The sequence below is a fragment of the Neolamprologus multifasciatus genome, chromosome 11 (assembly GCF_963576455.1).
Source record: "Neolamprologus multifasciatus chromosome 11, fNeoMul1.2, whole genome shotgun sequence".
Taxonomy (NCBI): domain Eukaryota; kingdom Metazoa; phylum Chordata; class Actinopteri; order Cichliformes; family Cichlidae; genus Neolamprologus; species Neolamprologus multifasciatus.
This window is the reverse complement of record NC_140449.1, coordinates 30,934,034-30,945,781: the sequence shown is the minus strand read 5'-3', so window position 1 is coordinate 30,945,781 and position 11,748 is coordinate 30,934,034. Positions and strand designations below refer to the sequence as shown.

Here is an 11,748-nt window from a genome sequence, read left to right as displayed (position 1 = left end):
TAACACCAGGAAATATTGAGAAATTAAACATGAGCATAAAATGTAAGCCACAGCATGTGAGTGTTTGTTTGTTTTTCTTCAAATCCGAAACGATTTAGTATTTCCAATAATTGAGCTGATGAAGTGCAGCTCGGGAACAGCAGTGAATACTGTACAGAAGACAAACAACACAAAAATATTTATCTCTGGTTTAAACATCATTCCATGACCAAGGCACAAAACAGGAGGACACTGTTCACCAGGTTCTGGAAAAACCCTGGGCACCCTCAAGTGGATAAATGCAGAGGAGCAAAACCCATCAATGTTTCTAATTGATTCTGAAATAAGAAAGGGTTGTAGACAATAAGGTGGTTCAAATAAAATCTAACAATACAGTTTTCTCATTGAGCTTAATGAAGGCCAAGAGAAAAGCTATCAAAGTATAACAAGTTACTTCATCAGACTATCCACTGAGAATTTCAGCTAATAGTAATTTTTATACTAATTTTACCTACCTTTAAATTTAAAACGTCACAAGTCTGAATTATTTCAACTAACTAACTAGATATTAACTTATTTTAACTAACAAATGTTAGGAAAATCCAACAATATAAATATTTCCTTGGGTAAGCTTTAAAGGCAAACCTTCATCAGTCTAACTGCTGTTATTCAGGGATGGAATCCTTCCCCAGGATGAAACTTTAGCATTTTTTTCTGCAACAATTTACGATGGAAAATTAACAAAGACAGCAAATGAAATTCAACTTGTTTTTTGCTTCTTTCATATTTTTATTTGAAGGGAAATGCATGTTAACAATCAGTAATCTCAGTCAGCTCAAGCTTGTAAAACTGCCTTCGCCACATTTTTTTCTTGTCTTTCTAAATGGGAAGAAAAGGACCAAAGGACTAATCACGAGAGGTTTATTACTGGCCAGTCAGTGGTATTTCATTAGTCACAACTCCAAACTGCTAAAACAGATGGCCTCCATGCTCGATTTTTCAGGGAACTGATCCTCGCCAAAAAGTGGGATTTTGTATAAACCAGATATCACATTAACATCTTTTTTCCAAGCTGCTTGTTTCCATTCTCATGCTTTTACTGCAGCTGTGTGCCTCAGATATTGTTTTGCCGGCAGGAGCTGAGAAGCTGTTTGCTCTGTTAAAAGACCTGAAACTGATCTGTTCAGGGGAAAATATGAAAAAGAGGAAGTGATAGCTTAATTCTAGTTGTTAAAAAAATGGATGGCTCTCAAAACAAAATATACAAAGAAGACATAATATAAGAAACAGGGAAAGAAAATGTAGGGGGATTTGTGTTGTTGTTGTTTTTAACATTTAAGAGCATCAAGAAGCAAAGTGATGCTGCAATTCTTTCTTCTATAAAACTGTTGAAGGACATCTAGAAATGTGTTGTTTATCCACCCTAATTTAGAAAAGTTAAGATTACAATCTTACAAATAAGTCCCACCAAATGATTGATATATCAGCTTAAAGAGTTAGACAAATTATTAATCAAACAAAACTGTTTGTTTCAGTTCCTACTTTCCTTTCTAAAAGCAGTTTAAACTGTTAAACTAAGTTATTATACATCTGCAGGACTGCTGTGGTCTCACATTTTTAACATTCAAGTATCAGCAGGAAGGTTATTTCCAGTTTAAATAAACTGCAAAGTCTCACTAAGAGCAGGAAGACAAAGGTCTGTGATTAATTATAAGTAAACTAGCAGAGCCAACCAGAAGCAGTGGATACCTAACAGCTAAGCAGGACCACACCTCCTCCTCTCTTCCCCCTGAGCAACATGAAGCTGCCCGACTGTCTTGTTGAGACGCTCGTCTGTTTGGAGGACTTAAGGCCTCCCTCATAAATCTCCTGGACCATCAACCTGGTAAAAGCCTGGAAAAGCCATTAGGTAAAAACCCACTTACTTTCCTTCCTCGTCTTACACAACCAACGATTAAACCTCAATACAGAAGCCGAGGTTGTTCGTGACTGTTATAATGATAGTGGGTTTTTTCTCACTTTGGCTTTTTGGCTTTTAATTACAATGAAATTTATGATCTTTGGCTCTTTTTTTTCTTTTTACAGATTTTGAAATTTGCCTCAGCTCAATCAGGTAGGGAAAACCTGTATCAGTGTCAAGCATACATATATACTTGCATGATATGTTGGATTGTGTAACTGCTAAATTACATCCAGGCAAGAAAAAACTGAAAGGAAAATTGGCATAATTGCCTAATAGCTTAAGCTAATCATACAAGCTAATTGTGTCCAATTTTCTCTCATTATAATCAGTAATAATGCAAAAATGGCTGCACTCCAGTGTCCCTTTTAGAAATGTGATATACACTATGCAGGTAAACTAAATAATTACTGTAACATTCACCACTGATGGGAAAAACATATGAACAAATATGAGACAAATATAGTTAGTCATAAACAGCACAACATCAGGAGTTAGTGAAATAAGACAGAGTAAAAAGTAAGTTTGTAAGTCTGTGCTCTGATTTACAGCCAGGGTGAGGGCGAGGCTGCTGACTTAGGCCCGAGCATACTGGTGATGAGTTCTGTTAATCACCCTGTTGGTGCAATGCATTAATATGGTGGAAAAAAAGATGTGCAAGTCAAAGGCTTACATTCACCTTCTCGATGCGCATTTGAATCTGAATCTAAGAATCAGTAAAAAATAATCAGTCACAGCCAAACAGAGCTATAATTAACAAAACATTTGGGTAAAAAGTCTAAATTTCCTGTTTAACAGTGTTAGCTTCTCAAACAACAGTGTACATGATAGTAACTTTATGTGGTGCCTGTAAAAACACATTTTACAAACAAAAGCAGAAAACTGAAATCAAAGAGTCAGATATTATAGACAAAACCAAAAAAATATCACATTAAAGAAAAAAGAACACACAGCAGATTCAATACACAGATTGTCCACGTGGTTCATAAATATTTGTAAAGCCTCGTATAACAATAGATCTGCTGTAATTGCTCATGCTACAAAGGGAGCTGCTTTGTGAGGAACAGATGTGACCTTGGAGCAGCTTGTGTCACGATGACACAAGCTATTCCTGCTTCAGCTCCCGACATCCAGCCTCCCGTCGCATTCCCCGACCAAGGCGGAGCAATCAACACCACCCAAAAACAATGCAAACATTATGTGTAGTCTCTGATCCAGCTAATCAGAATCCTAAATCCCATCATGGACAAACATGCTGTAAGTTAAGACCAGTTGATATAGGAGCCTAAAATGCTAAACATACATAAACAATCAATAATATCTATAAAACAAGATATTTATATTTTTGTGTGTGTGTGAGTCCACCTTTTGAACTGATAAACAAACATTACATGGCCATAAATACAGGATTTTTCTAGTGACATTATAAAACCTTAACCCTCTCGAGGCAGGCGTTGCCGATTTGCTACAGTTAAAAACTAACAACCTGATTACCCCACATATATATTTTATGAGTTTTTTTTACTCAGAAGTACCACTGCAGGACTTGGTTGTGCATTAGCAACAAAAAGTTTAATTTGAGCCTGAGAGGGTTAAAGGAGCCTGATTTTTCTCCTTTCGACCTCCACATTATCATTCATAAATTCAAACCTTTTCTAATTTTCTGACTAATTGTATTTAATTTGATGTTTTTTATTCACTGATTTGCCTCCACATTAACACACTCCTCACCCTATTATTCTATGTGAACAAAGATAAACACAAAGAAGAAAAGGAAGGAAGAGAGACTGATCTTATGGGACAAGCAGCAATGTAACCTTAAACTCCTGCTTCAGCTACAGTGCTGGAACAAGCGTAAAAACAGATGGAGGCCCTGAAGGTCAGTCAGACGTTGGGATGGGAACATGAGAAACTCCATGTTACATCAGTATTTTCCTTAAAAGCAATTACACATCTATCATCTGCAGGCTTCTCTCTCTGAATTTATCTGTGCTACATCTTCTCTTGGTGTTAAAACAACAAAGCCAGATTGTCTGAGTGACTTGGAGATAAAGGGTGTCATGTAAGTGTTTCTTTGGAACTCCTGATTACCTGACAGGTGAAATGTTACTCGGTTCAGTGGTCGGGCTTTTCAGAAACAGGACTGAGGGCCTGCAGGTCGACCGGAGCCTCTGAAGGTGGCAGCTCCTGATTTTACAGGCTCAGTGAGGTCAGTTTCCTTCACAGGCGCTGTTTGGTCTCAGCTCAGGTTTCCTGTTGCCTTTGCTGTCTGATGTCAGCTGTCCAAGCTACAAACAAAGTGACTGCTGCAACAACTGTGGTGCTGCATACAGATCAGTGTTTACACGACGGGATCGCTTCTACTTACTGTCAGCCTCTTCTAAAACACAACAGATGTTATTTTTTCTTTTTTGTTATTGTGAAAATAAAATAAAATGGGTATTTTATTGTTATGATGAGTTAATTTTGAAATATGGTAAAAAAAATCTTTCAGGTTTTGGGTTTAAACAATAATTATTGTTGGGGATTTTAACATCCATGTGGACAACCCTCAGGACAAAGGGACTAAAGACCTGAGTAACACTCTGGGCAACTCTGTTACATGCTGACTCAGCATGTAACAGAGGCCACACATAATAGAGGACACACTCTTGACCTACTGATCTCCAAGGGGCTAAGCATTTCAAATGTTAGTGTGTCTGATGTGGGCCTGTCTGATCATTACTGTGTTTTCTTTGAAAGTAAAATTTCAGCCCACACACATATATCAACAGCAGTGATCACAAAACGGTGTATAACTGAATACAGTAGTGAGATCTTTAACCAAGTCTTCCCATTAACACCTGACCTGTCCAGAGGTTCAGTCAATGAGCTCGTCAATAGCTTCAATGTTAAATGTTAAATGTAATGGATACAATTTCTCCCATTAAGGTGAAGGTTATCTCTGGAAGGAAGAAGTCTCCATGGAGAAACTCCACACTGGTGAAAAATGAAAAAAAGAGAGTGGAGGACAGCTGAGTGCAGATGGAGAAAAACAAACCTTCAGGTTCATTATGACATCTATAAAGAGAAACTTCACAATTATAATTTACAACTGAGGAGTGCAAGAAAGTCCTACTTCTCTGACATCATCACTAAAAACAGTCATAATGTTCGGGTCTTATTTTCTACAGTTGACAGGCTAACAAACCCTCCTGTGTCAGTGGCAGCTGAACTTCATTCAACCATGGCCTGCAATGACTTTGCCAAATTCTTCACAGACAAAATCCAAAAGATTAGACAAGCAATTGGTACATCAACAGCAGATTCAGGATATGTACTGTGTTCACCGAAAAACTGTTTAAACACCATGAAACAGTTTCACCCTATTAACAGCAAAGACCTGGAGAACATCTTAGGTTAACTGAACTCCTCCTAAACATACTTAGAAAACAGGAAATACTTTGTATCAATAGGTAACTTCACATCTGAGCAGACAAGTATCACATGTGGAGTTCCCCAAGGTTCCATCCTGGGACCCCTTCTGTTTAACATTTATATGCTCCCACTGGCACAGATGATAAAGAACAACAAAATAAACTATCACAGCTATGCAGATGACACACAAATATATATCACAATGTCACCAGGAGACCGAGGCCCTGTGCAGGCTCTTGGTAAATGCATTGAGGAAATTAATGACTGGTTGTGCCACAATTTTCTCCAGCTAAACAAAAACAAAACTGAAGTAATAGTCTTTGGTGCCAAAGAAAAACGATTACAGGTCACCAGAGAACTTCAACCTATACACCTAAAAACCACAAACCAGGCGAGAAATTTGGGTGTAGTGATGGATGCAGACCTAAACTTAGAAAAACACATTAAGACAATAACAAAATCAGCTTACTGTCACCTCAAGAATATATCAAGGATAAAAGATCTGATGTCTCAACAGGACCTGGAAAAACTAGCCCGGGGGCAGGGATAGCTCAGTAGGTAGAGTGGTGGCCCCATGATCGGAAGGTCGGGGGTTCGACTCCACTGAACAGTTACCCTGAGGTACCCCTGAGCAAGGTACCGTCCCTACACACTGCTCCCTGGGCGCTGCATTGGTGGCTGCCCACTGCTTCACTGGGTGAATGGGTTAAATGCAGAGGAGCAATTTCCCTATGGGGACTAACACATACACATTACATACATGCATTCATCTTTAGTAGGCTTGATTACTGTAACAGCATCTTTACAGGTCTACCTAAAAAAATCAGTCAGACAACTACAGCTCATTCAGAACTCTGCTGCTTGAGTCCCCACTAAGACCAAAAAAGTGGACCACATCAGTCCAGCTTTGAGGTCTTTACACTGGCTGCCTGTCCGTCAGAGGATAGACTTTAAAGTTCTGATGCTTTTTTTAGTTCAGTTTTTATTAGTTCGCTGATAGTCATAGTCCTTTTAACTTTGTCATCTTGGTTTGCTTCTTCTAACACATTAAATCTTTCCCTGATGATTACCCTCCAAATCTAACTATTTTTTAAAACATTTTTATTTTATCTTAGTGAAATCTATAGATATACAATACTGTTTCAAGAAGTTTATTTTTTAAAGTATAGTTTGGGTTTAATAGAATGTTTTTTTTCATTTTCACATCCAGTCTCACGTTTCATTTTCCTTCAGAAAAGATCCTTAATTACACTTATTTTCACTTCTTGGTCAAATAAATATTGAAAGATTAAACATGAAACGTAACAACAACAACAACAACAACATAATAATAATAATAATAATAATAATAAAGAAACAGACATTTTGATAAGAATTATATTCAAAACCTTTTGAATACAGAAACAACAACAAAAATGAAAGCAATAATTTAATCTAATATTATTTTTATGTAGTGAGATGTGGTCACTTTGGGTAGTCTGGTGTTATGGTTCTAATAAACAAAACGTCTGGCATGAAGGGAAAAGAGTGGGCTTCCTTTCCACTGTGTGGTTCAGTCAATAAAAATCTGCTGTGTAGCAGCTGTAAACTTTCAAGCAGTATTCTCTAACAGACTGACTGCACCTTGAATCTGGAAGATGCATCACTGTTTGTCACATCCTGGCTTTCCTCTAACTCTGTATGTGCTCTAAGCCATTTGAACGGTTTATACCACATTGGTTTGTGTTCACATCTCTGAGTTTCTCTGAAGATGAACTTTAGTACTTCAGGACAGGAAATGAAAGATAGGAATGAAGAGTTTGCTCCTGATAGAAGAATGAAAAAGCATGTCATACCTGTGAACTTCAGCTGTTCTCTGCTTCTCGGCTGCAGGATCACAATATCTGCTGCCATCTAGCGGTCACTCAGATATCACACACAATTATTTGTGGTAGGACTTTTTGAGAAATATAAGATATCTGTGCATTAAACTCTTTATATAGTAACAGTTTCAAATTGTAAAATAATATGATTTTTAATTCCTGGTTAGTTGAAGTGAGCTTAAAATAATAATAAATAATAATAATATGCAATCAAGTACTCTTGGTTTTCATGCACCTTTACTGGACTGGTCTGCACTCCTTTGGTTTACTTGACAAGGTCTTACTTAACAATTTTAATAAGATTATAATGATTAAAAGGCTGTGAGATACAGGGGCTTTAGACATAACTGATCAGGTCCAAATTATATACAAGCTTAAATTTATACAAAACTACAGCAATTAAAAGCAGTCTTAAACCTCCACAGTGTGTCTGTATAAACTAGAATAGACAAATTTATTCCACAGGATCAGGTAGTTAACCCAGACCAGAATCTTGAATATATCTTGAATTTGAGATCCACAAGTCCATTTTTCAGATTTTGGGGACTTATCTATCATAATAATAATTGTACGTGGGCGTTAATATATCTCATGCAATTCATATTATGCTTGATACTTAATTAATCATATCTCATAATTTCATAGCTCTCTGCTTTACTTTATTTTTCAATTAAACTTATTTATTTAGCTGCACACAGTTGGTTGGGGGAAAGGACACTTTGAGCCTGTGTATGTTCTCTACATTTTACAAAATTGACAAAGTTGAATTTGACTTTGAAATACTGCATTTGACAATGTAACACTGAAGGTTTACTGCATTATACAAAACAAATAAAATGGACTGCAGGGTGCCATGGTCTCTGTAATCCAGAGGCCACATTGTTTGCAGCGTTGCCAAGTTCCTGTTTTCTGTTTTGTTGAATGTCCTGCTGAGCTCAGCCCAGTTCTTTTTGTTAAGAAAGCTAACTGGTTACACTGGTTACCAAGCAGCTTGTTTTATGTGTCTGCAGTTAACCTTTCTGTTTCCTTCTTCTTAGACTAAAACTGGGTTCTGGACATCTGCACAACCGGTACAAGGACATTACATTCAAACTCAGAGGATTCATATTTTAGGTCTGCAATGAGAAATCTTCCTGAAATTCAGGGTAAGCACCTCCATTATTATTTGGACATCAGCAAGTCAAAATGATTCCAGCCACGTTTTTACAGCCATTGTCCTCAGTTTCTTTTGAAAGACAAACACAATTTGCTGCGTGTCAAGATCTCTCCTTCGCAAGAAGCAAATATTTTAGGCTTAGAAACACAGACAGGAAGTGTGATGTGCAGAGCATCGGGCCACCAGATTTCTCAGTGAAACTGTACAGCAGTCTGTCTACTTCAGAAATAAGGGAAAGAAAGAAAAATATAAAGATAGTTGCACCTCAGCCCAAAGAAATGAAGAGGAGATATCGGACATTTCTACCAAATTCTCTGTCCTCGAGTCCCAAGAGAAAAGAACCTCCAAAGTTCATCACTTCACACAGGCCTCCTGATGCTCTGGAGACTGAACTGATGTTTGTCAAGATTGGAAAGTATCATTCTGGGACGTACAAGAACGCCAAACCTCACAACTTCAGACCAGTAAGTGTCCCCAAACAGTCCATGGATTTAGTACCTTTTTGAAACACAGACACGTGCAAATTGCAGACAATACAGTGTGTTTTAGAGCACAATATCTGGTTTAAACACAAGAGGAAGATGCAGACAAAACATTAACATGATCACTGGACTTTTTGCTTTAAATCACTGATTTCAGCTTGATGAGGAGCTTCCAGACATGATAACTGCACATGAGAGAGATCCTGGCAACTTGAAGTTAAAATTAAAGCATTTGGACACTTGTGAGTAGTTTTCTTGAGTTTGATTTGCAGCTTTATCTTGCTTTTCTATTTAGGCAGCAACATTTAGTGAAACAAATTGATTTGTGACAAGATCAAAAGCCTCTTTTTTCTTGATTAATATTATTTCTCTTCTAGTGAAGATCAGGTCTGAGACAGATTTTAGTTTTCGAGACACCAAGACATGGATGGATACCTATAAACCTGCAGAGCCAAAATGGGATGGCCAACTCTTTCTCCCTCCACTTCCCTGGCCTCCAAAATCAGCTTCCTACACTGTCAGTAGAGTTTCTTGATTTTATTTCTGTAAAGTAGCTAATTTTATTAAGTCTCAGTGGGCTGTTATCTAAAAAACAAACCCAAAACATGTAATCGTCACACAGATTATGTTCTGTGGGAAGGCTTAAAGGCCATGTGAGTGCAACAAAGTATGAAAATACAATTTTTTTTAGATTACAGCCCTCTGCAGGAGAAGTTTAAACTCGATCAGGGGTCTCAAACTTAAATGATCTGTGGGTCACTTTAGTGTTCAAGCACCACAAACAAACAAGAAAACACCCACAAATATTTACTAAAATGTAGTGTTTTGTTTCTTTTTATTTCAAATATTGTATAACAAGCCATGGCTGCAAACGTGAATGCAATTTTTCCCCTCACTTTTAACTAACTGAAGCCTTTCATTGAACTACCAAACAAACAAATTGGTACTCTCTTGATGGCCAGACACGTGGGACCACTTCTGGTTAAATTTTGTTCTTATTTAACAAAATAGAAATGCAGACATAAGTGTACACAGTAGTTTTTGACTTCTAGTAAAACTTGTTTTCTTTATACATACTTCTCTCACTGAACTAAGACAGCCAATCCCTCAACATGTTTGTGCTCTCTGCTCATATTGCCTTCATATTCAATTATTTTTTGCTTTTTAAAGAACTTATTTTAACATTGAACTCAAAAACAAACATATACTCCTCAACAAGAAAAGTAACTTCAAGGGCCAAATCATATTATATTTCTTCATGTCAATGTACGGGCTGCAAGTGGCCCCTGGGCCGTGAGTTTGAGACACCTGATCTAGATAAATGGTGGCTTGACTAACAATAACATTAAAGCACCAGTTACACATAGATGCACTAAAATAATGATTTGATAATAATACGTAATTTTCCGTTTGATAAAGTGTCTAAACATATTTCATGTTGAATCTTTCTCTTGATTAAACTATTTTTATTTCTCGTGTTACAGTCACAAAAACGCTGTGTCAAAGTTGATCAAATGTATGAAATATTTTATTTCTTGCAACAGTTTAGAGGGTGTAAAGTTCCATCTTTATTATTGCTTCTTCTCTTCATTCACAGAGACACAAACAAAGAAGAGAAGCGTACAGTGCTTTCCTCGACCGTGTGGAAGAGAAACTTGGGAGAACCTGGAAAAATAAACCGTGACTCTCTGTCGTCCTTTAGCCCTGTAGCTCCGAGGTTTTGAGACTTCTACATCATCAGTGTGATTTTTCTTTTTCAATACATTTTTAAGCAATTAACTACACACAAAAGCCAGATGTAGCAAATGTGATGTTTTCCTATTTACTTATCAGAAGGTTTAATAAACATTTGAATAAACAAACCAGTTTCAAAAAGTTTGAATTTTCTTGCAATGATTTCATGGTTCAGGCTCCACAGGTTTCAGCACATTTGCTTCTTTCTCTAAATCCTCCCTCGGTCATGCTGCAATAGACTTCGGCTGCTGGGGGCTTCACATGATGCACTGAGTCTTTCACCTTCTCTCACCCTTTTTCACTCGCTGTGTGTTTACACACCACTCTGCCTTATTGCTTATCTCTGGCGCTCTTCCGCATGTTATCCCCCTGCCCTCACCCCCAACCAGTCACGGCAGATGGCTACCCCTTCCAGAGCCTTGTTCTGCCAGAGGTTTCTTCATGTTAAGAGGGAGTTTTTCCTTCCCCCTGTTGCCAAGTTAAGTGCTTGCTCATGGGCATCCTTGTGATTGTTTGGGTTCCTCTGTATTACTGTGTGATGTAATTAGCCTCACAACAAACGTCACCTGTCTGAGGCGACTTTTGTTGTGATTTGCCGCAAAAAATTGGACTGAAATAATTTGAACATTTTTCCACAGTTAGACGTGAGCGCCACACTGATAATGTCTTACTTAGGAGTGAAGCTTTCTATACAGCGACTTTAAGGTCTGTATTTTGATTTGCAAATTGTTACATGAAATTATAAACTAAATTTAAACCGAAATAAAGTGAAAAACAATAATGCAGTTCTTTATGAAACTAGTTTTTATTTGATCAAAAAAACTAAATAAAAATTTATAAATACTCACACAACCAGAGAATTTCTCATTGTAACATGCTTGTAGCAATGCATTCAAAAATAATACTGGAATATTTCAGCATCACATCATTTTATCCATGTGTAAAATTTCTCTGCAGCAACAAAGCAGCAGCTTCTTTATTTGACCTTCATTTATTTTAAAGATAGTGTTGCACCCATTGCGAGTCCTTGGGGTGATACAGATGTTTAAAGCTGCTATGGTTCCTCATGGTAACCATTACTGAACTGAGTACCTGCTGCATCTACATGAAAGTCCATATCAATTAGTATCCTGAGGCACTGGAGAAAAAAACTGTAAT

General features: G+C 37.3%; 1 protein-coding gene across 1 annotated transcript; it reads left to right on the top strand.

Annotated features, from left to right (window-relative positions):
* Positions 1-7,925: 7,925 nt before the first annotated feature.
* c11h7orf78 (chromosome 11 C7orf78 homolog) lies at positions 7,926-11,330 on the top strand. The gene is made up of 4 exons (XM_085177962.1): positions 7,926-8,838; positions 9,014-9,098; positions 9,234-9,373; positions 10,454-11,330. The coding sequence occupies exons 1-4, from the start codon at positions 8,404-8,406 to the stop codon at positions 10,538-10,540; spliced, it is 747 nt and encodes a 248-aa protein (XP_085034088.1). The 5' UTR covers positions 7,926-8,403; the 3' UTR covers positions 10,541-11,330.
* The last annotated feature ends 418 nt before the right edge of the window (positions 11,331-11,748 follow it).

Bases quoted from the DNA above. Each gene is read 5' to 3' on its own strand.
- c11h7orf78 (XM_085177962.1), top strand. From the start codon at position 8,404: ATGATTCCAGCCACGTTTTTACAGCCATTGTCCTCAGTTTCTTTTGAA. The intron at 8,839-9,013 runs GTAAGTGTCCCC...CACTGATTTCAG, and splicing joins AACCTCACAACTTCAGACCA to CTTGATGAGGAGCTTCCAGA. The intron at 9,374-10,453 runs GTCAGTAGAGTT...CTTCATTCACAG, and splicing joins CAAAATCAGCTTCCTACACT to AGACACAAACAAAGAAGAGA.